This window comes from Procambarus clarkii, chromosome 66 (genome assembly GCF_040958095.1).
Source record: "Procambarus clarkii isolate CNS0578487 chromosome 66, FALCON_Pclarkii_2.0, whole genome shotgun sequence".
NCBI classification, from domain to species: Eukaryota; Metazoa; Arthropoda; class Malacostraca; order Decapoda; family Cambaridae; genus Procambarus; species Procambarus clarkii.
Genome location: NC_091215.1, coordinates 16,553,713 through 16,579,358, shown reverse-complemented (window position 1 = coordinate 16,579,358; position 25,646 = coordinate 16,553,713). Strand labels below are relative to the sequence as shown.

The window sequence follows — 25,646 nt, the reverse complement described above, 5'->3', positions numbered from 1 at the left end:
AAGCGGTGTCTCTGTTTTTTGCTTCTCGCCTCGCGTGCTATCAGGCTGTGCTCGTCCTCTCTTTGGAATCTGCTTGGGCCCTGGCTCTTAGGTTTTCATCTCTGTTTTGTCCGTTGCTGTTTGCAGAGACTGCGGTCTCTCAGTTTCTGCACGTGACTTCGTCTAGTTGTCGTCCTATGGCGGACTTGTTGATTCTCTGGAGCAGAGACTGTAATAACCGACAAAGTATTTGTTCACTGATTGATGAACGTAATTGAATCAACAATATGCACACCATATTTTTGAGTACAGCAATGATTCACTCATTTTATTATATAAATATATCAAACTACACACTATTGAATAATATTACAGCAAAAAAAATTGGAAAAATCAATCAGAGACATTGAAATAATTAGGTAATTATCTCTTTGTGGCAACTCCAGCCTGACAGCTGGCAAGCAACAGACCGCCTGGGACGCACGCTGAGTCAGTGCCTATAATTTGCCAGACTTCCCCGCCCTATAGCAGGCAATATATGCCACTTACGATTTTTTTTATTATTTTTCCCGTGATCAGTAAACACAAATTAACAGGTTAGGATGAATTTTTTTTTTTTTTTCAAAATTACATGCGCCTGTGGGGAAGAAAGGATATTATACCCCTAGCATGTTAAGGGTTAAACAAGGCACTTCTGGGAACAAAATTCAAACTGCTCTTAACATACTTGGGACAACCTGTCACAAGTTAGGCTTAGTTATAAATGCAGACAAAACCAAATATGAGTATAGGAAACGAAGAAATATAACACTTACTCTAAATGGTGTGGAACTGAGTCATGTTCAGAAGTACAAGTATCTGGGCATGTATGTTGGATATACATGTGAGAGTAAAAATGCTGAAATAAATCATATCAGCACCTAATGTAAAGCCCGTCTGCATCCTCTAAAAGCACTGGCTTTTTCTGGTAAAGATGTTGGGGTACCTATCTTGCGGATGTTATACATAAGCACTGTTCGGTCCCTGATACACTACGCAGCACCAGTTTTGTCTTACACAGGCCAAGGCAGAATTAAAAAAATAGAGCTGATACAGAACGAGGCTATGAGGATTATTCTTGGATGTCAAAGAAATGCAATGATTGAAATAATGAGAATGGAATTAAATTTACAGAGTGTGTATGATAGAGTCCGTGACATTAACACTAGAGTATCTATTCGTTTCATGCAGAGAAAAGGAGGGGATAAGCTGTTTCAGAGCGTTCAGACCTGCTTGAGTGACGTACACACTTCCAGGAAACTGAGGGGGAGACAGTACACGAGGGGATTAGCTCATGACCTCAGGGAATACGATGTACTTGACTGCTGTAAACCCTCTCACTAGTGTAATAGGTCTGCTCCCTGGAAAGTACAGAAAATAGACGTCAAAATTGTACCCCTCAAGGTGAAAAAGATTCATCATGAACCGGGACAATTACGGTGTTTGTATGGAAGCATGATATCTCGGTTACCAAGAGGCAACAGTTTACATGTATATTGTGACAGGTCGGTGGTGGAGGATGGCAGGGCAGGGTGTGGTGTCCTAATAATATACTGAGTTTGGGACTATGAACAGGATAATTGAACTCCGACTTAGTAATTATATATCATCCACACAAGCTGAACTGCAGGCCATTCTGGCATGTTTGGAGGAAGAGTGTCATGACGACAAAAATGTTTTTGTATTTGTTGATAGCCGAGGAGCACTTGATTCCTTAAACAGTCGAAACCCAGTCTTCATGTCCATAGTTGAGGATTGTAAGAAAAGGATAACTGAAATACAGCTGAAAGGTCATAGTGTGAAATTCATGTGGATTCCATCTCATGTTGGAATAGTGCTCAACGAAGTGGCGGATGACTTGGCCAAACGTGCCACATCAAAACCACAAGTTGACATTGAATGTGTATTCACAATGAGACAAATAAGAAGCAAAATCAGAAATATTCAGGCACAGGCAGAAGTGGAGAGGAGAAGAATAATGTGAGAGAAGTCAAACCATGCAATACTAAATGTATGTGAGTCAAAACACCCATTTCACTTATGGTAAAAGGAGAAATGCTTGGAGTGACTCTGTGTACATGCGGCTCAGGCTTGGGTACAAATATTACTGGGAATATGGGATAGGTGTTCATGATAATGACACGAAGTGTAAACTATGTGGTATGTTAAGGTCTCACACCCTTGCCCATTATGTTCTTGATTGTCCGTTGATTAATGTATATAGAAACACTGAGATAAGGACTGTTCCTGAACAAATAGCCTGGATGTGTCACACCGGAAAGGTTGATGATATTCTTGAGAGATATAAGAATTTTGCACCAAGACTAATTTTTTGTTGAATTATCTGCATGTCTCTTGCAAATTGTCTATACAGTATACCTAGGTCATAAAAGTATTTGTGTACATCTGGTACCATACTACTTGTGTAAAAGAGGAAATGTAGATGTTTATCTCAGAATGTTTGGTAATATGTTTATTGTTTGTGATGTGTTTATATGTATGTATTAACACGATGTACTGAACGGGGTGAGAATAGCTTGAGCTACCTCATCCCCTTTGTGTGTATTTTACCTCAATAAACTTATTTCAATTTCAATTTCAATACCAGTCCCTACCCAAGGCCAAACAAGGGCCCCAAGCCCCAGCTGGCCCCAAGGGCGAGGCAAATGCCGAGCAGCAAGAACCTCTACGGGAATTCCCCGTAGAGGTTCCCGAACGCCCCAGGGAAGATAACCCTGTCATGCAGGGGCAGTACTCACAGGGCGCTTAGGGAAGTAAGCCACTAAGTGCATGCAGCCCCGTCACTGATGAGGTACTCCTGGCCACCACACAATACAACACACGGCAGTGAACGCCACAAAAGGCAAACACCTCTTTGGAAACTGAGGCCAGAGAAGCGTCTATCCCGGTTGACATTAGCTTATGAACTGAAGCTAGGCAGCCGGCGCGGTAGGTCCAGGGCTTCCCCCCTCCCTCTTGAAACGGGGAGGGCTGCGCGGACGATTGGCGCGGCAGTAAAGTGTGATGTTTGCTTGTTTGCTTGTTTCCTTGGGATTGTAGGAGTTTCTACCTCTCTGTTCGGTTTTTTGTTTTAGTTTTTTACCATGTGGGGTTTGTTTTGTTATGCCTACCTTTCTGGATGCCTAACCCCAGTCGATGGCAAATAAGGAAAACCCCAACCACAAGGGGGTTTTCTAGGGCCATTGCTCCCTGAAACCTCTCTGAAGGGGCCAGGTTCTGGCTCTGGTCCCTGGTAGGTTTGAACTCCATAGCTAATGTCCCGGTCTAATATAACATACATTAGCCCGATAAGCTCCAGGGAGCCGTAGGCGCTCCCAACAGAAAATCATCACATACACAGAATTTCTTATAGGCGTGATCGTCACTAAGCAGGCAGCTGTAGTAAACTAAGGCAGGTCGGACCGCGTGACTGGAAACTAGGCGCTCGGTCGACCCGAACGTGTACCAACAAATATCGTTAGTCGACGACACCATCGTATGTCGAGTCAGATTTTTCTATGAAATTTGCATCGTAACTCGAAATTATCTTAAGTCGGGGCAATCGTAAGTCGAGGTGCCACTGTAACAATATCTACTTGAAAACTTGGCCTGTCCCATGGCGGGCCAAGTTAACTGCCATGGGATGAATTCTGCATGAACACTCTTGAATCGTGAGATTTCCTGGGTTCACCATGGCCAAAGTAAGTCATACATTATGAATTATTTGAGCTATAAAGTTCAATTACACAAAAAATGAGTACAGAGAAAATTTACTAACCTTAATAATACATCATGATAAAAGCTGCAGACGTCTGAGAGAAAAGAGAAAACTTCTCCAGCCACACTGACAGCAGCAACAAGCTGTTGGTCTTCAGTAGCCATTGGCGAGTTACGTCCACGATTCTTAAGCGAGGACTCCCACCTTTGTGAGCAAGTTTTTATATTAATACAAGTGAGGAACTTTATATATATATATATATATATATATATATATATATATATATATATATATATATATATATATATATATATATATATATATATATATATATATATATATATATATATATATATATGCGAACAAGCCTGAATGGTCCCCAGGACAATATGCAACTGAAAACTTACACCCCAGAACTCACTTCCATATTATATATATATATATATATATATATATATATATATAATGTTCAAATAAAAGAAATATATGTGTGTACATACAAAAGAATGGGGGTGATAGGAGAAGATAATATTAGCGTTCGGTGAGAAACCACAAGGTCTTCTCTGAATACTTTTAATTTTCTTCTCCGAGGCTATGGGTCCCTACATTGGCACCAGAGGTGGTACCCTCATTATATATATTAGTATATTTTGGTAGCAGTCTTTCTGGTAAACATATGTTGTTGAAAATGACCGAAGAGGTAAGATCAATAATTCTAACACAAATCTTCTCAATATTTCTTATGTTTTTCTTCACTGTCGATGGTAATAAAAATAACAATTCTCCGAAATTCATTTTTTAATTATCTGACGCCTGAACGTGTTTCGTAATTCGTATTACATTTTCAAAGACTTAATTTACACACAAATTCTTCGTACTTATACTCTACTGGATGAGGTGATATGGTACAAAAGGTTTGGGTGAAGTGACAAACACAAGACAGAACATGAAACAATGGGTATAAATTGGATATGTGAACATATGAATGGAAGTAACTGCAGAAGGCTTATTGGCCCATACTTCCTCTTGCTGCTTCCATATTGGTTCGGGGTCTTGAAGTAGGTAGAATATAGTTGTGCATTAATTGGCTGTTGATTGCTGGTGTTGACTTTTTGATGTGTATTGCCTCGCTGATGTCAAGCAGCCTGCTATCGCCGTACCTATCGATGATTTCTGTGATGTTTGTTAAGATTTCTCTGGTGATGCCTATGGAAATGTCAAGACCCACAAGCCTCGAAGCGCACTTCGGCCAATCATCAGCCAGATACCCACACCCACATACAGACTGGCTAAGCAACTCAACGGGTTGCTGACTCCTTACGTACCCTGTGCTTTCAGCTTGAAGGTCTCCCAAGGAATTTGTCGATTTACTGCGCGGAGCACTGGGCCACAGGGATAAGAGCCTTGTTGGATGTGGAGTCACTATTTACCAACGTACCTGTGGATGAGACAATCGGGATGATAGCAGAGTGTATCGTGACCTGGCTTGCACTCCTCTTGACATGCCAAAAAGCATACTGAGGAAACTACTCCAAGCCTGCACTAAAGAGGCACCCTTCGTGAGCCCAGATGGGCACATGTATAAGCAAGTAGATGGGGTTGCCATCTCGTATGTTGGCCCATACGAGGCAGCTGCTGTTGGCCCATACGAGGCAGCTGCTGTTGGCCCATACGAGGCAGCTGCTGTTGGCCCATACGAGGCAGCTGCTATTGGCCCATACGAGGTAGCTGCTATTGGACCATACGAGGCAGCTGCTATTGGACCATACGAGGCAGCTGATATTGGCCCATACGAGGCAGCTGATATTGGCCCATACGAGGCAGCTGCTATTGGCCCATACGAAGCAGCTGCTACGCGGTGTTCTGAATGTGTTGATGGTGAATGTATATAGTGTGTGACTGTGTATAGTGTGTAAATAGATTGTATATATACACAAATTAGCATGATACATAGTAAATATGTGCTGCATATGTGTACACAAGTTTCATGCACGTAACACAGTGTCTACGGACAGTATGGATGTTGTACTGCGATATTATAGTGTACGTGTTCATTATACATTGGATTGGCACATAAAAACAATGAAAATGTATTTGGAAAGGTGCGCAAAAAAATGAACAAAAATATATTCGCGGCAACTCGCGCGCCCCGCCCCGAGAGCCCCACCGCCCCCGAGAGCTTACGGCACGGGCGCACGGGGAACGATGACATCACGCCCCAACTTCCGGACCCCATAGCAGCCAAAGTAAGTACAATTTCGACTTTTTTTTTTACATACCCATACTGAGAGAAGGGTTTTTGACACTTTAAAAAGGAAAATGAATTTTTTCCAGAGAATTTATTTCCTGCGCACTGCGGGGGTGTCACATTTGGAGGCAACGCAGTTAAGGGGTTAAAATATTGCTATTGAAAGCTGAACTAGTGGATAGAACTCCCCAAATGAAAAACGAGCAAACCATGACGTTACCACATCACGGTGCTGCTGTCTGCGCAACTCCCCCCCCCCCCTCCCCAGGTGGGGGAAGGAGGAGCCCCTGACTCCCACACCGGCTATCCAAACCCCCAGTTCTGTGGCTGATGTGAATTGGCAAGGTCATGCACCTCTGGCTCCAGTGTTTTTCCAGTTCTGTGCCTTGGGGTGTGGTACTGCCTATAGGTGATGCGCGAGCCAAGAGTAATTTTGCAAGTACTCGGGCTGCATGTGCCTAGGGTTCTCTTCACTAGGTGCCCTATCAGTACTTCCCTTGGGGCTTGGGTCCAACTTCCACAAGTCACCTTGGTGTCTACTTCCGCAAAGTCTTTTGCTGCTCGGTGATTGACCACCCTTGGAGTCTGCTGTGGTGTTATCATGCACCATTGTTTGGGTAGGGGGTAGTTTAGTCACTGGGTGAGGGTGCCAGGTTCTGGCTCTAGGCATCAATAAGCCTAAAAACTCCATGGCTGATGTGACCTGGTACATGGGAACTATCTCAGTGTATAGCTTCAGGAAGTTGCAAGGGGCTTCCCCCAGAAAGCTAATGACATACTTTTGAACCAATTAATAAACTATAATATTCATAAAGTATAATTACCATTTTTTTGTGAAATCTGTGAGGGCTTCTGACACATGCTCAGAAACACACAAATCTTTTGGAAAAGGCCAGAGTTCTCGTGTTTGGGGGTCAGCTTCAAGAGCATACAAATTTCTGAAAAATAATATTTATTGCATTACTTGCATGCTTGAATATTATTGAAATTTATACTCATTAAAATCTAATTACACATTTACATTGTTTGAATGAAACTCGACTTCAAATCTAATAATTAAAGAAGCTTATACAGTATATGTAACAATTGACTCTTTTTCATGCTTTATTTTAATTACCAATAAATGCATAATCAATTAATAGATGTTAGATGATAATCTAACATCCTAGGAGCTAAACAACATTCACAAAACCAGATAAAAATCTCCAAGGATGGTTATACACCTGCAACAAATCTTGAAACAGCAACTGAATTTAATAGCAGTCTCCGTGGTGTAGTGGTAAGACACTCGCCTGGCGTTCCGCGAGCGCTATGTCATGGGTTCGTATCCTGGCCGGGGAGGATTTACTGGGCGCAATTCCTTAACTGTAGCCTCTGTTTAACGCAACAGTAAAATGTGTACTTGGATGAAAAAACGATTCTTCGCGGCAGGGGATCGTATTCCAGGGACCATAGGATTAAGGACTTGCCCGAAACGCTACGCGTACTAGTGGCTGTACAAGAATGTAACAACTCTTGTATATATCTCAAAAAAAAAAAAAAAAAAAAAATAGCTTCTTTTCATCGATTGGTGCTAACCTTGCCCAAAAAATCCCACAGACCCAGACACATGTTACCACATATCTCTCAGGCAGCTATCCAAACTCTCTTCTCCTCTCACCGGTCAGCCCTACAGATGTTGTGTCCAACATTCACTCACTAAAAACAGCTGGGAACATTAGTGAAATACCATTGATGGTAAACTAGAGTGCCTCCCATGCCCTTGCACCACCCATAGCATTGCTGTTCAATAAATCTCTAGTGTCATATCTTCCCTGATATCCTTAAAAAAAGCAAGAGTAACACCAGTTCATAAACGAGGTAACATGGCAGACATAAATAATTACAGACCCATATCAAATCTACCTATATATTTTAAAAAATATTTGAAAAAATTATTTACAAACAGCTCTACTCCTATCTCGTAAAATTAAATATACTAAGTACCTGTCAGTTTAGCTTCCGCTCCCAAAAGAGTACCAATGATGCAATTGTTAGTCTGCTTGACTTAAACTACTCAGCCCTTGACAAAAGTGAGTTTTCAATTAGACTCTTCATTGACCTGAGAAAGGCTTTTGATATTGTTAACCATAACTACCTCTTACTTAACCCTTAAACTGCGCATGGCGTATATATACACCATGAGTAACATGTCCCACAGTGTGCATGGCGTACATATACGCCATAGGGTGCCAGGTACGATTCAAATGGCCCGCGGCTACATGGGGTTCACATTAGCTTCCTCAGGGCTTCCTCAGGGCTCTTGTAAACAGACGCCATTATTTTTAAATCGTGGGCAATATTCTTAGGTGTGGCAATATTCTTAGGGCATGCAGCATGAGCGAACAGCATTGCTATTCAGCTTGTGATCACAGCATCGGCGAAAAATGTCAAAATAAATATATAATGCTATTATTTAGATTGTTATAATAATTAGCGCTGTGGGAGGAGTGATGCTGAGGGACGGAGGGAGATTGCATCGTTTACTGACTGTGTGGTCACCTGTTATTTTCTGCATTCACCATACCAGCTCAGTGGTTCTCTATGGTGAACACAAATGTAGATACTTATATATAATGTGTGTATTAGTGTAATAACAGCAAAAGGATTATGCTGGGAGGAGCCATTTGGGTGACGGAGGTGACGTCGTCTGCATGATTTGTCTAGATGTGCAGAGGGTGGCCACTATGCTCTTTGGGCACTCTACAAGCTTAGGTGTACAGTTACAGTGCATACAACATGTAGATACTTATATATAATATGTGTATATAGTGTAATAACACTGCAAACAGTATTGTTGGGGGAGAAAGTTTAGTGCATGTGACCTTGAATGAGTGAGGGAGCCGCCAGCTGACTATGTGTATAGCGACGACTCTTAGTGCCTGACCTAACTATATCAGCTTAGCTGTACAGTTGTGAACAAAACATATACATACTTATATATAACGTCTGTATATAGTGTAATAACACCACAAATGGTATTGTTGGGGGATAAAGTTTAGTGCGTGTGACCTTAAAAATAAAATAAAAATAACATGCTTATTCAGGTAAGGTACATACATACAAGAGATTTTACATAAATTGATAGATTTATATATAGAGCTAGTACATACAATGCTTAAAGCCACTATTATGCAAAGAGTTTCAGGCAGGAAAAACTTTAATGACTAATACTTTATTTATTTATTTTATTTATTTATGCATATACAAGAATGTTACATAAGGAATGTGAGGATATAAATATGGTAATTACAGTCTTGTAAAGCCACTAGCATGCGCAGCGTTTCGGGCAGGTCCTTAATCTAAGAAAATTTTAAGGAGGTAAATACTTGCAAAATTTATAGACAAAAAAATGATAACAGTTACATGAAATGAAAAAAAGAAGATGAGAGAAAATTGTAGGTACAGTATATTAAAGCACATAGGTAGCTAAGATTGATTGCAATGACAGCTTGAATGGTAGTTGACAAAAATTGGTAGGCACAATACAGCAGAGACAATATAAGATTGATTGCAATGACAGCTTGAATGGTAGTTGACAAAAATTGGTAGTCACAATACAGCATATGGCTAGCACATAAAAGAAGACAGCAATGAACACAATGATAAGGTTGTTTGATATTACATAAAAATTAGGAGATTGGGCAACACTAGGTACAGAGCAAATTTAAAGCTCAGTGTAGGAAACTAAGAAGATGAAGTTAGGTACTTTTTGGTTTTGCTTTTAAATAAGGCAAAAGTTTTACAGTTTTTCAATTCACTAGGGAGTGAGTTCCATAGACTAGGTCCCTTAATTTGCATAGAGTGTTTACACAGATTAAGTTTGACCCTGGGGATATCAAAGAGATATTTATTTCTGGTGTGGTGATAATGGGTCCTATTACATCTGTCCAGGGAGAGTTTCAGAGCATGGTTTGCATTTAAGAACAGGGTTTTGTAAATGTAGTTGACACAAGAGAATGTGTGGAGGGAGTTAATATTTAGCAAGTTTAGAGATTTAAACAAGGGAGCTGAGCTGTTGTCTGAAAGCAGAGTTAGTTATTATTCTGATAGCAGATTTTTGCTGTGTGATGATGGGCTTAAGGTGGTTTGCAGTGGTAGACCCCCATGCACAGATACCATAATTAAGATAGGGGTAGATTAGTGCATAATATAGTGAGAGGAGAGCAGAGTTAGGACATAATATCTGATTTTGGAGAGTATACCAACTGTCTTAGAGACTTTCTTAGTTATGTGTTGAATGTGGGTGCTGAAGTTGAGTCTCTTGTCTAGGAATAGGCCAAGAAACTTGCCATCATTTTTATTACTGATGTTAATGTTGTCTATCTGTAGCTGAATTGCATTTGATGATTTGCTTCCAAATAAGTTGTAGTAAGTCTTTTCGATGTTTAATGTTAGTTTGTTCGTTGACATCCATAAGTGGACTTTTTTTAATTCATTATTCACAACATTATTTAGTGTATGTGGGTTGAGGTTTGAATAGATAAGGGTAGTATCGTCAGCAAACAATATAGGTTTGAGAATATTAGAGACATTAGGCAGATCATTTATATATATAAGAAATAGAAGAGGTCCTAAGATGCTGCCCTGTGGCACTCCAACGGTAATTGGTAGAGTGGAAGAAGTTGTATCATTGATGGTTACATATTGGTGTCTGTCACTAAGATAGGATCGGATGTAGTCAAGGGCAAGGCCTCGGATTCCATAATGCTGGAGTTTAAGTAAGAGGTAGTTGTGATTAACAGTATCAAAGGCTTTTCTTAGGTCAATGAAGAGTCCAATCGGAAACTCATTTTTGTCAAGGGCTGAGTAGATAACGTCAAGGAGACTAATGATTGCATCGTTGATGCTCTTTTGGGACCGGAAGCCAAACTGGCAGGGGCTGAGTATGTCGAATTTTACGAGGTAGGAATAGAGCTGTTTGTAAATAATTTTTTCAAATATTTTTGATAGAATGGGTAGATTTGATATTGATCTATAATTGTTTATGTCCGCCGGATTGCCTCCTTTATGGACTGGCGTTACTCTTGCTTTTTTGAGGATATCAGGGAAGGTGTGACACTCTATAGATTTGTTGAACAGTAGTGCTATGGGTGGGGCAAGGGCATGGGAGGCTCTCTTGTACACAATGGACGGAATTTCACTGGTGTTCCCTGCCTTGGTTTTTAGAGAGTGTATGATGGACACAACATCTGCCGGGCTGATTGGTGAAAGGAGAAGAGAGTTTGGATAGCTGCCTGAGAGATATGTGTTAATATGTGTCTGAGTCTGTGGGATTTTACTGGCAAGATTAGAACCAACCGATGAAAAGAAACTATTAAATTCATTTGCCATTTCTAAATCAGTTGACGGTATATCCCCATCCTTGTAGAGTTTTATTTGGTTATGTGAGTGTTGTTTAGTTCCTAGGATACTAGAGATAGTTTTCCAAGTGCTTTTCATGTTGCCTTTTGCTTCATTGAATCTATTCACATAATATGCAAGTTTTGCCTTTCTTATGATACTGGTAAGCATTGATGAGTACCTTTTAGCTACTTCCTTTGAAACTAGGCCAATCCTAACTTTCTTTTCATATTCATGTTTCTTGTTGATTGAGTTGAGAATGCCAGTTGTGAGCCATGGATTGTTTAATCTTTTGTCAGTTACTTGCTTGGTAAGAAGGGGACAATGAAGGTTGTAGAGGCTTAGAGTTTTGGAGAGGAAGAGGTTAGCTAATGAATTTATATCATGGGTATTATTGAATTCAGAATCCCAGTTAATATTGTGAAGTGCCTCTGTAAGATTGTCTAAAGCTGATTCACTGTGTAGCCTAAATGAAAGTTTCTTGCTTTTTGGTGGTGTTATGTCCATGTTCGCTATGAGAAAGGTAGGATAGTGGTCAGTTGTTCTGTCATAAATTATACCAGATACAAGGGGAGCTGTTATGTTTGTCCATATGTGGTCCAAGGTAGTGGCTGATGTTTGAGTGACTCGGGTAGGTTTGGTGATTGTGAGGATTAGCATACAGGAGTTCATGCTGTTAAGGAAATAGTCAACTTGAGAGCAATTTTGTTGACCCAGGTCAATATTAAAGTCTCCTCCCAGAATGATGTGGTTTTTGTTGAGATTGTTGTTTATAATAAGATTCCTTAGGTTGTCTGAGAAAGAAGCTATGTTAGTATTGGGAAATCTATACATGGCTCCAATAGTCAAAGAGGATTTAAGGGATTTAATTGTAAACTGAGCAAAAGTATATTCACAGTAGTCATCTCTGTCACTAATAACACTGTTGCAGATAAATGTATCTCGGTAATATATAGCTGTGCCACCACCTTTTTTATTAGGCCTACAGTTATGAATGGCTTTATAACCAGCTAAGTTGTAGAGTTGGGTATAGTCTTTATTTAGCCAAGTTTCTGTTAAAATAATGAACGATAGGTTAGTACCTAGTGCTGTGAGTAGTGCATTTAAATCGTCAAAATGTTTACCAAGTGATCTAACATTTTGGTTATAAACTGATAGACAGGTGCTATTTTGAAGTTTGTTTTTAGCCTGGTGTGCTGTGAAATACTTGCAATAATAATGATCAATGTGCTGGTTGGTGTAGATATGAGACAGAAGATTTTGATCAGGATCAATATCAGTGTGCATAGAGATGCAGAGGGATCACGATACAAGATACACGATAAAGCAAAACACAAGAATAAAAGCAAATACAATAAAATAGTAACAATTTAGAAGTAAAATAAAGATAAATACTTAATAAATACTTAATACTAAATGAGTATAAAGAATAAAATGTGTTGAGAACAAATACAAATAAAGATAAAAAGGGGGAAACATGGCTGAAAAAGCAGCACAAATACAAATAGATCGACAAACAGCATTGTTTAACCCTTAAAGTGCACATCACGTCATATGACGTGTTGGAGTACTACGCAAGATTTAAACGGCCCGCGGATACACGGGGTTCACCACACCTTCATCAAGGCTCTTGTAAGCAGACGCCATTTAAAAAAAAAATCGTGGGCCAAACTCCCGGATGTTATTGGCCTCAGTATTGAATGAGCAACCTAGCCTGACGCACGCAGCATGAGCTAACAGCACTGCTGTTCAGCTTGTGACCACAGCATCGCCTAAAAATGCCATAATATACTTGTTCATGCTATTATGTAGCGATGATATTATTACAGAAGACCCCTGACTGTGATAAAACTGACCAGGGTTCTGATAATAGCAGGATTGTGGTGATATTTAGAGCTGTGCTCCATGGAAGGAGGAGGAATGCTGTGTGAGGGAGGGTGGTGGCGATGTCTTCTGACTGTGTGTGGCCACCTTTTATTGACTGCACTCACCATACCAGCTTAGTGGTTCGCTATGGTGAACACAAATGTAGATACTTATATAAAACGTGTGTATAGAGGGTATAAACAGCAAGAGAAGGTTGGGAGCCGCCATATTGGTGAGGGCGGTGGCGTCGTCTGCATGACGCCACCGTGCAGACGACTGTGTTGTTTACTGGTTACCACAATGGTCTTTGGGCACCATACCAGTTTACTTGTACAAGTATGGTGAATAAAACAGGTAGATATTTATATATAATGTGTGTATATAGCGTAATAACACCACAAACAGTATTGTTGGAGGAGAAATATTAGTGCGTCTGGCCTTGAGGGCGGCAGCCATCAGTTGACTGTGTGAGGTCCTACGTCTTTGTGCCTTTACTCACCATACAAGCTTATATGTACAGTTATGGTGAACAAAACATGTAAATACTTATATATAACATCTGTATATAAGATATATAGCGTAATAACACCACACAGTATTGTTGGAGGAGAAATATTAGTGCGTCTGGCCTTGAGGGCGGCAGCCCTCAGCTGACTGTGTGAGGTCCTACGTCTTTGTGCCTTTACTCACCATATAAGATTAGATGTACAGTTATGGTGAACAAAACATGTAGATACTTATATATAACGTCTGTATATAGTGAATTATAGCAAAAACAGTATTGTGGGAGGACAATGTGGGTGAGTCGGATGACTTGAGGGAGGGTGGGAGTAGATGGCTGGTACACGGCGGTCACTCCTCGTTACTTTTTGACTCATAATAGCTACTTAGTGGTTCGTTATAGTGAACAAAACATGCAGATACTTATATATAACCTGTGCTTATAGTGTAATAACCGACAAAGTATTTGTTCACTGATTGATGAACATAATTGAATCAACAATATGCACACCATATTTTTGAGTACAGCGATGATTCACTCATTTTATTATATAAATATATCAAATTACACACTATTGAAAAATATTACAGCAAAAAAGCTATGAAAAATCAATCAGAGACATTGAAATAATTAGGTAATTATCTCTTTGTGGCAACTCCGGCCTGACAGCTTGCGAGCAACAGACCACCTGGGACGCACGCTGAGTCAGCGCCTATAATTTGCCAGACTTCCCCGCCCTATAGCAGGCAATATATGCCACTTACGATTTTTTATTATTTTTCCCGTGATCAGTGAACACAAATTAACAGGTTAGGAAGAAAAAATAATTTTTTTTTTTTTCAAAATTACATGCGCCTGTGGGGAAGAAAGGATATTATACCCCTAGCATGTTAAGGGTTAAATACGTTCTCCTCCTCCATTGGAACATCCCTTGCTCATAATATTCCATCCTCTTTCACTAATGTTAAAGACTACCTTACAGGTAACTATCCAGAGTCTCTGTACCTAACTCCTCTGATGTTATTCAAATCATATCAAATCGAATGTTTATTCAGGTAAAGTACATACATACAAGATGAGATACAAGAACCTTGCGCAGAACTGAAGGGCAAGAGCTACGAGGAGAGGTTGGAAGCATTAAACATGCCAAAACTAGAAGACAGAAGAAAAAGAGGTGATATGATCACTACATACAAAATAGTAACAGGAATTGATAAAATCGACAGGGAAGATTTCCTGAGACCTGGCACTTCAAGAACAAGAGGTCATAGATTTAAACTAGCTAAACACAGATGCCGAAGAAATATAAGAAAATTCACCTTCGCAAATAGAGTGGTAGACGGTTGGAACAAGTTAAGTGAGAAGGTGGTGGAGGCCAAGACCGTCAGTAGTTTCAAAGCGTTATATGACAAAGAGTGCTGGGAAGACGGGACACCACGAGCGTAGCTCTCATCCTGTAACTACACTTAGGTAATTACACTTAGGTAATTACAAACATTGATGGATTTATAGATAGAGCTAGTACATACAAAGCCTAAAACCACTATTACACAAAGCATTTCGGGCAGGAAAAACACTTAGACTAAAACTTAATACTAATTGAGATTAAAGTATAAATTGTGTTGAAAAAAGAAGTGGGGGGACATGACAGAAAATAAGAAATATAAAATTTGGTCACCAAACAGCATTGTATAAAATAGAAAGACATTGGTTGACATTTGGGGGTAAGGTAGGTTACATGGAGTTAATTAGGTAGTACTTAGTTTTTATCTTAAACTGGTTGGGAGAGGTACAGTCTTTGACATGATTGGGAAGGTCATTCCACAATCTGGGTCCCTTGATTTGTAGAGCATTTCTAGATTGATTAAGTCGTACTCTTGGATTATCAAACAGGTATTTGTTTCTGGTGTGGTGCCCATGGGTTCTGTTACAACTTTCTAGGAAGTTTTTAAGGCCAGGATTGACATTACAGTTCAGTGTTTTATATATATAAAATACACATGAGAGGATGTGCAGTGACTTTATATCTAACATATTCAGAGATTTGAGTAAGGGTACCAAGTGATGTCTTGGGCCAGAGTTAGATATTGTTCCCATAGCAGCTTTGTGTTGAGTAATTAGAGGACGTAAATGATTTTGGGTAGCAGAACCCAAAGCACAAATACAATAGGTATGATAAGGATAGACGAGAGAGTAATAGAGCATCACCAGGGCAGGGCGAGATACATAATATGAGATCTTAGAAAGAATGCCAACAGTTTTTGAAACTTCTTTTCATATATTTAGAATGTGTCCCTGGAAATTCAGCTTGTTATCTATGAGAACACCAAGGAATTTGCCATCTACTTTGTTACAAATTTGTAAATTGTTTATCCTGAGATTAATTTGATTTGAGGATTTATTGACAAACAAAATATAGAAAGTTTTGTCTATGTTGAGGGTGAGTTTGTTGGCAGTTAGCCAGAGATGGACATTATTTAGTTCAATATTCTCTGTGACATTTAGAGCAAAAGGTTCAAGACTGGAGAAAATGAAGGTTGTGTTGTCAGCAAATAAAATTGGTTTGAGGTGTTGGGAGGCATTTGGAAGGTCATTAATGTAGATGAGAAAGAGGAGAAGGCCAAGTATGCTGCCCTGAGGAACACCAATGTTGATAGGTATTGTGGGAGAAATTGAATTATTCACAGAAACATACTGGAGCCTGTCAGTAAGTTAAGACTGAAGGTATTGCAGGGAGTGACCTCTGACTCCATACTGATGTAATTTAAGAAGAAGGTTTTGGTGGTTGACAGTGTCAAAAGCCTTACGCAGGTCCACAAACAACACAACAGGGAACTCACTTTTCATTTTAATGAGGTAATCCTTTCCCTTAAAACTAAGTCAAGTGCCCTTAATGTGATACCATCTCTAATTTACAAAAAAACAGCGTTGAATGTAATGAAACGCCATTTTCTGGGTGAGCCCCGGAGGCTCTCTGGAGCTTATCGGGCTAATATATGTTATATTAGACTGGGACATTAGCTAAGGAGTTCAGACCTACCAGGGACCAGCGCCAGAACTTCAGAGAGGTTTCAGGGAGCAATGGCCCTGGAAAACCACTTTGTGGTTGGGGTTTTCCTTATCTGCCATTGACTGGGGTTAGGCACCCAGAAAGGTTGGCATAACAAAACAAACCCCACATGATAAAAAACTAATACATAAAACCAAACAGAGAGGTAGAAACTCCCTACAATCCCAAGGAAACAAGCAAACATCACACTTTACTGCCGTGCCGATCGTCCGCTCAGCCCTCCCTGCCCCGAGAAGGGGAGGGGGAAGCCCCGGACCTCATCACGCCAGCTGCCTTGCATCAGTTCGGAAGCTAAGCTTCAACCAACGTGAAAAAACTGCCAACCGGTGGGAGGGAGGGTTGCTGGGGCTCACTCAGAAAATGGCATTTCATTACATTCAACGCTGATTTTCTGTGGGTGGCCCCTACAGCTCCCTGGAGCTTCATTCCCAAAGAGAAGGAAAAGAAAGGGCTGACCCAGGAGGCGGCCGCCACAAACTCCGCAATGCAAAGCCGAGACAACAGGTTACAACCTGTGACCCAAGGCAACAAGAATGCAAAGGAGCAGACACGCCCATAAAGAACGAGCAGCCAGGAACCTGTGCGACCCTCAAATCCTCGCGCCCGAAATGAGCCCAAGACGTCACCAACCTAGCCGCGAAAGCTGCAAACATCCGAACAGCATGGGCGCAAGGATAGACCGCAGGCTGGAAGACTTAAAAACTCTGCGGATGACCTGTGAGACCCGAACCCTGAAAAAGGGAACGAGGGGAACTGGATCAACCCAAACCGCATCCCCAGACACTGTACGCAGGTAACGACAAAGAGGCGCAACCGGAAAACACAGGACACACCCCCAGCCGAACCAATCAAGCATCAATAATCCAAGGACCCCTCCGGAAAGCAGCCGTCTCGACCATTGGCAGAAGGACTGAGAAAAGTTACAAACGTACAAACCTACCACCAGTACCTAAGAGCAGAAACCTCTACACCGGATGAGCCGGAAGCTCCCCAACCCCACCCACAGAGGCCCATGCCAACAAAATATGGTCTATGAAAACCAAACTTGAACTGAAGGGGCTACCACAAACTGAGGAGAAGAAGAGGGCACCCTGATCAAGGACCAGGATGGCTGAGGCGACGCATGAGCAGGCCAGAGGTGAAACAAAACACGAGAAAGCGTACGGAACGGGGCAGATGTGACGTCGGGAGCCGGTCGGCCGAGCTGACAGCACGCTGGACTTGTGATCCTGTGGTCCAGGGTTTGATCCCGGGCGCCGGCGAGAAACAATGGGCAGAGTTTCTTTCACCCTATGCCCCTGTTACCTAGCAGTACAATAGGTACCTGGGTGTTAGTCAGCTGTCACGGGCTGCTGCCTGGGGGTGGAGGCCTGGTCGAGGACCGGGCCGCGGGGACACTAAAGCCCCGAAATCATCTCAAGATAATCTTCACCCTGAAGGCAATCTGGAGCGGCTCCGCCAGCGTCTCACAAAACGAGGCGACAGTAAGAAACATCAAATAACTGTAGTCCTGAAAACCCAAGAAAGGACAAGACAACTCGATGCGAAAGAGAAGATGACTTACGAAGAGCAAGAAAAAGGTGCATAGAAACACCAGGAACGTCATACTGTTGCCGAGACGATCTCACAGGTGGGACACCATCAATGAAGCCACCTGATCACCATAGAAATGGTGATACCCGCGTCAAAATACCAGACGCGAAGAGCCGAGGAGAAGGCCGAACCAGTCACGTACAAGCCGGTATCCCTACACGGGAGTCGGTCAGCCGAGCGGACAGCACGTGGGACTTGTGATCCTGTGGTCCTGGGTTCGATCCCAGGCGCCGGTGAGAAACAATGGGCAGAGTTTCTTTCACCCTATGCCCCTGTTACCTAGCAGTAAATTTGGTACCTGGGTGTTAGTCAGCTGTCAGGGGCTGCTTCCTGGGGGTGGAGGCCTGGTCGAGGACCAGGCCGCGGGGACACTAAAAGCCCCGAAATCATCTCAAGATAACCTCAAGATACAAGACCGGTCCGACCTACCGAAAGAGGCGGAGCCCCGGGAAAACTCCCCGGGTTTGGACACCTATGAAGCAGTGTCTGAAAATAAAGCTGGGCCAGCCACCAAAAGACCATGAGGACTATTCTCCTGGGAATGGAATCCAACCGAGCCAGAACCCGAAGCAACAGCTGTACCGGGAGAAGAGGAACACATACCCCCACCTCGACCAGTCCTGCCGAAAGGCATCCACAGTGAACGCGTCACAGGCGTGAAAGGGCACCACATAGAATGGGCAACGCCTAGACCACGCCGATGCAAAGATGTCCATGGCCAGGAGCTCATACGTCTGGCTGAGCTAACGAAACAAGTCGGTGCTGACTGGCCAATCCGTGAAAAGAGGAATGAACCGAGACAGGCTGTCTGCCAGGACGCAGGACACAGCCCGGATATGAACCTCATAGTTATCCAAACCCCAAGAATCCAGCAAACGAGCCACTCTAGGGGACCTACCCCAAAGGTCAAACACCTAAGAGAAACCCTGTGGTTCTGGCACAAAGAACCGCCAGAGAACCGTCCGAATGGAACTGAATGGTAGAGCACCGAGTGACCCGAACCCTCCGAAGCACAAACCAGACAGCCACGAACTCCCGAACTGTGCTGTGAGCCCAACGGACGGACAGACCCACCATCCCCAGCTGACCTGGTGAGCACTGGTCACAAAGCCACAGCCGAGAGATGACCCGTCCGTGAACACATCGAGAGAAGGCTCGGGGAGGTGCCAAGGCAAAGAACCCCGAAAACCCAAAAGAGGAAGCTGGTGACGCAGCACCAACACAAGATCCCCGGAGGAACAAACCCAATGATTGCAAGAGAGGCAGAAGTGGAGTCTCAGAAGGAACCAAACAGATGCCGAAGATAAACCCGACCCTGCGAGCAGACCAGCACATCGAAGTTCAGACTCCCGCATAACTGCTCGAGCAACCGTCGAGCAACCCAGGACCCTTTCATGAACAGCCGAAGGCAGGACCACAGCCACAGCAACACTTCGGGAGGGAAAGACAAGGAGTGGCCCAAGAGCCCTAAACAAGAACCAGCCAGGTCCGAACCCGGGACGGAAACAGATGGAACGGCCTCCAGATCACCAGGAAACTGAACCGGCGATCTGGAAAGAACCAAACTTTTGGCGAGCAGACAAGCGGACCAACTTGGAGCCCACACCAGCCAGTTGTCGAGGTAGGCCAGACACCGAATCCCAAGCAGACTCAGACAGGGCAAAGGTAAAGATGCGTAAATACACCAAAAATGCCAATTACAAACTAGGGAAGACAACAAAAGCGGCAAGCCTGAAGCTCCCACCACTAACTGTGCCAGTCCCGTTGAAAACTGGAGAGGAACATGCCAAGAATTAACCTGGAGGTCCAGGGCCACCATCCAGGCACCTGGCCCCAACAGAAGCCAGACAGGAGACAACAGTCATCCGATGAGGGCACAGAATCCAGGGCGCAGACTGAAGAAGTCCAGAAGAACCGCAGATCCGCCAGGCTCGTGTCTTCATAAAGCAGAAGGGAACCCCGGAAAGATGGGGCGGATCGACCACATCCAACTCACCCACTAAGATGACATGATGAAGCGCAGAGGAAGAAGCCAGCCCCGAACCTCCCAAAAGGGGAGAAGCCGTTTGCCGCCACCAGAGGCCGGAAGACAACCAAAAACGTCCACTAACTGTGGGACCAAGCGAGAGTCAACAGAGCAAGCTGCTTCCCCAGCGCCCCGTCTACAGCAAAGGTACAGAGCCCCTCCCGAAAGAAAAATTATATAAATATAAATACACACACAAGGTGTATTACACACACTTATGTGTGTGAATTATGTGAGAAATATTTAAAGAATTCTGATAAAGAAAAAGATCTTGTGGTGGTTCTAGATAGAAAACTGTCACCTGAGAACCACATTAAAAACATTGTGCGAGGAGCCTATGCTACACTTTCTAACTTCAGAATTGCTTTTAAATACATGAATTGTGAAATTCTAAAAAAATTGTTCGCGACTTTTGTTAAACCAAAGCTGGAATATGCAGCGGTTGTATGGTGCCCATATCTTAAGAATCACATAAACAAACTGGAAAAGGTGCAAAGACATGCCACCAAGTGGCTCCCAGAACTGAAGGACAAGAGCTATGATGAAAAATTAGAGGCATTAAATATGCAAAAACTAGAAGATAGAAGAAACAGAGGCGATATGATCACTACGCACAAAATAGTAACGGGAATCGACAAAATTAATAGGGAAGATTTCCTGAGACCTGGAACGTCAAGAACAAGAGGTCATAGATTTAAACTAACAAAACAAAGCTACCGGAGAAATATAAGAAAATTCTCTTTTGTAAACAGAGTGGTAGACGGTTGGAACAAGTTAGGTGAGAAGGTGGTGGAGGCCAAAACCGTCAGTAGCGTCAAAGCATTATATGACAGAGTGCTCTGGACACCACGAGTGTAGCTCTCATCCTGTAACTGCACACACACACACACACACACAAGTGGAGTACCACAGGGTTCAGTTCTTGCACCAGTGATGTTTATTGTGTACATAAATGATCTACCAGTTGGTATACAGAATTATATGAACATGTTTGCTGATGATGCTAAGATAATAGGAAGGATAAGAAATTTAGATGACTGTCATGCCCTTCAAGAAGACCTGGACAAAATAAGTATATGGAACACCACTTGGCAAATGGAATTTAATGTTAATAAATGTCATGTTATGGAATGTGGAATAGGAGAACATAGACCCCACACAACCTATATATTATGTGAGAAATCTTTAAAGAATTCTGATAAAGAAAGAGATCTAGGAGTGGTTCTAGATAGAAAACTATCACCTGAGGACCACATAAAGAATATTGTGCAAGGAGCCTATGCTATGCTTTCTAACTTCAGAATTGCATTTAAATACATGGATGGCGATATACTAAAGAAATTGTTCATGACTTTTGTTAGGCCAAAGCTAGAATATGCAGCTGTTGTGTGGTGCCCATATCTTAAGAAGCACATCAACAAACTGGAAAAGGTGCAAAGACATGCTACTAAGTGGCTCCCAGAACTGAAGGGCAAGAGCTACGAGGAGAGGTTAGAAGCATTAAATATGCCAAAACTAGAAGACAGAAGAAAAAGAGGTGATATGATCACTACATACAAAATAGTAACAGGAATTGATAAAATCGACAGGGAAGACTTCCTGAGACCTGGAATTTCAAGAACAAGAGGTCATAGATTTAAACTAGCTAAACACAGATGCCGAAGAAATATAAGAAAATTCACCTTCACAAATAGAGTGGTAGACGGTTGGAACAAGTTAAGTGAGAAGGTGGTGGAGGCCAAGACCGTCAGTAGTTTCAAAGCGTTATATGACAAAGAGTGCTGGGAAGACGGGACACCACGAGCGTAGCTCTCATCCTGTAACTACACTTAGGTAATTACACTTAGGTAATTACACACACACACATGTGCACACACACACACACACACACACACGTCGTTGATAGTCGGTGACTTCAACTTGAAATCCATAGACTGGGAAGCATATGAAGCTAAAACAGAAGATTTTTGGACCTGTAAATTTGTACACCTCATCCTGGAAACATTCTTGTATCAACATGTTAAACAAGCTACGAGGATGAGGGAAGGGGACGTTACCCCCATGCTAGATTTGATATTTACCAGGAAGGAGGAAGAGATATTTGACATTCAGTACCCTTCCTCCCTTGGGTAAAAGTGACCATGTCTTTTTGGGAATAAAGTATGCAATGCGTTATAAGCTGGAAGAAAATAAGGAGGTTGAAGCAGTTGCAAAACGAGACTTCAGGAGAGGACATAATGGTGACCTTAGAAATTTTTTTAGTGAGTATAATTGGACAGACTTGATGCTAAGCAAGGAAGTGAATGAGATGTATGTCAAGTTTTGTGAAATATATGATAAAGGCACACAAAAATTTATACCAAAACAGAGATGCAGGGCAAGAAAGCAGGATTGGTTCGACAGAAATTGTGAGAGGGCAAGAGATCAAAAGACACAAAAATGGAATCAGTATAGGAAGAGGCCAAACCCCCAAACATACCAGCGATACAAAGATGCGAGAAACAACTATACAGCAGTAAGGAGAGAGGCAGAAAGAAATTTTGAAAAAGGGATAGCGGATAAATGTAAAATAGAACCGGGCCTATTCTACAAATTCATAAACAACAAATTGCAGATAAGGATAATATCCAGAGGTTGAAAATGGGAAACAGATTCACGGAAAATGAAAAGGAAATGTGTGAAACATTAAATGAAAAGTTCCAAAGTGTGCTTGTACAAAATGAAATCTTCAGAGAACCAGACACAATAGGAATTCCAGAGAACAACATAGAGCGGATAGAGGTGTCTAGAGATAAAGTGGAAAATATGCTAAAGGTGCTCGGTAAGAACAAAGCAGCTGGCCCAGATGGAGTTTCACCATGGGCTCTGAGAGAATGTGCATCTGAGCTCAGCATTCCACTTCACCTGATCTTTTAGGCATCCCTGTGTACAGGAATCGTAGCAGACGTGTGGAAACAGGCTAACATAGTTCCATCTACAAAAGTGGCAGCAGGGAAGACCCCCTCAATTATAGACCTGTATCATTGACAAGTGTAATAGTGAAAGTATTGGAAAAACTAATCAAAACTAAATGGGTAGAACACCTGGAGAGAAATGATATAATATCAGACAGACAGTATGGTTTTCAATCTGGAAGATCCTGTGTATCGAATTTACTCAGTTTCTATGATCGAGCCACAGAGATATTACAGGAAAGAGATGGTTGGGTTGACTGCATCTATCTGGACCTAAAAAAGGCTTTCGACAGAGTTCCACATAAGAGGTTGTTCTGGAAACTGGAAAATATTGGAGGGGTGACAGGTAAGCTTCTATCATGGATGAAAAATTTTCTGACTGATAGAAAAATGAGGGCAGTAATCAGAGGCAATGTATCGGAATGGAGAAATGTCACAAGTGGAGTACCACAGGGTTCAGTTCTTGCACCAGTGATGTTTATTGTGTACATAAATGATCTACCAGTTGGTATACAGAATTATATGAACATGTTTGCTGATGATGCTAAGATAATAGGAAGGATAAAAAATTTAGATGATTGTCATGCCCTTCAAGAAGACCTGGACAAAATAAGTATATGGAGCACCACTTGGCAAATGGAATTTAATGTTAATAAAACCAGCGTTGAATGTAATGAAACGCCATTTTCTGGGTGAGTCCCGGAGGCTCCCCGGAGCTATCCCAGGCTGATATGCTAATGTCAGACTTTGGCATCAGTCATGTGTATGGAGTTCTTAGGCCTACCGGGGACCACGGCCAGAACCGGGCCCCCTCAGAGAGGCAAGGGGAGCAATGGCCTATAGAAGCCCCCGTGTAGTTGGAAGCATTCTATGTCTGCCATCGACCGGAACAGGCACCCAGAAAGGTAAGCGCCCCAAAACAAACCCCTATTCTGGTTAAAATTGCTACCTAATACCGAACTAGAAGATAGAACTCCCCAACCGAAAACAAGCAAATTAGTGTGACGTCACACACTGCCGCGCCGCTGTCTGCGCATCCTCCCCCCTCCCCGGGAGGGGGAAGGGGGAGCCCCAGACCCCCCGCGCCGGCTACCCACACCTCAGTTCTTGAGGCTGGATGTCAAAAACGCGAAAAACCGCCGACCGGAGGGAGGGAGGGATGCCGGGGAGCCTCCGGGACTCACCCAGAAAATGGCGTTTCATTACATTCAACGCTGGTTTTCTGGGGGGAGCCCCGTCGGCTCCCCGGAGCTAACTACCCACAGACAGAAAAAGAGGGACTTACCCGGGAGGCGGTCGTCGCTCACCCCTCAACTCGAAGCCGAGACAACTGGCTGCAACCGCCGACCCAAAGCAACACAGGCCCGACGAGGGCCAGGGACATTCACAAGGTAACGAGCAGCCAGGACCCTGTTCGACCGCCAAAATCCCCGCGCCCGAATATCAGACCAAGACATATTCCCAAAGACGGCAGCAAGAGCCGCGAACTTACGAACATCATGGGCACGGGGATAGACCGCAGGCTGGCTAGACCTAATAACCCTGCGGACGACCTGAGAGACCCGAACCCGCGAACAGGGAAGAAGGGAAACCGGATCAACCCACAGCGCGTCCCCGGACACAGAAGCTGTGGCGCGCAAATAACGGCGAAGCGCCGCAACCGGACACAAAACATGATGCACCCCCGGCCTGACCAACCAAGCATCAACCACCCATGGACCCCTCCGGAACGCAGCAGTCTCATTCTTCGCCAGAAAAGAAGGAGACGGCTGCAAACGAACAAAACTATCACCACGACCAAAAGAGCAGAAACCCCTGCGCCGGAGGAGAGCATGAAGCTCCCCTACCCGACCCCCAGAGGCCAAAGCCAACAAGAAAAGTGCCTTGGAAAAACAATCCTGGACCGAAGGGGCCACAACGAAACGAGGAGATGAAAGGAAAGCGAGCACTCTGTCCAAAGACCAGGACGGCTCAGGCGACGCATGAGCAGGCCGGAGGTGAAACAATGCACGAGACAGCTTGCGAAACGGCGCAGACGTAACATCGATACCGAAAGCAAGCTGAAGCGGCTCCGCCAGCGCCGCACGATACGAAGCGACAGTGTTAGGCATAAGATGACGGTCCTGAAACAACCACGAGAGGAAGGACAAGACCACCCGAACAGACAAGGAGCTAACACGACGAAGACGCAAAAAGAAACGGAAGGACCGCCAGGAAACTTCATACTGCCGCCGAGAAGAAGCCCTCAGGTGGGACACCAACAAGGAGG

General features: G+C 43.0%; 1 protein-coding gene across 1 annotated transcript in view; it reads right to left on the bottom strand.

Moving 5' to 3' along the window:
• Window positions 1-25,646, bottom strand: part of LOC123769137 (protein unc-13 homolog 4B) — a 441,599-nt gene that overhangs the window by 228,697 nt on the left and 187,256 nt on the right. The window contains exons 7-8 of the mRNA XM_069309818.1: window positions 6,809-6,922; window positions 3,797-3,940 (exon numbers count right to left, since the gene is read on the bottom strand). Of these exons, the coding sequence (XP_069165919.1) occupies window positions 3,797-3,940; window positions 6,809-6,922 (258 nt within the window). The remainder of the gene's footprint in view (window positions 1-3,796; window positions 3,941-6,808; window positions 6,923-25,646) is intronic.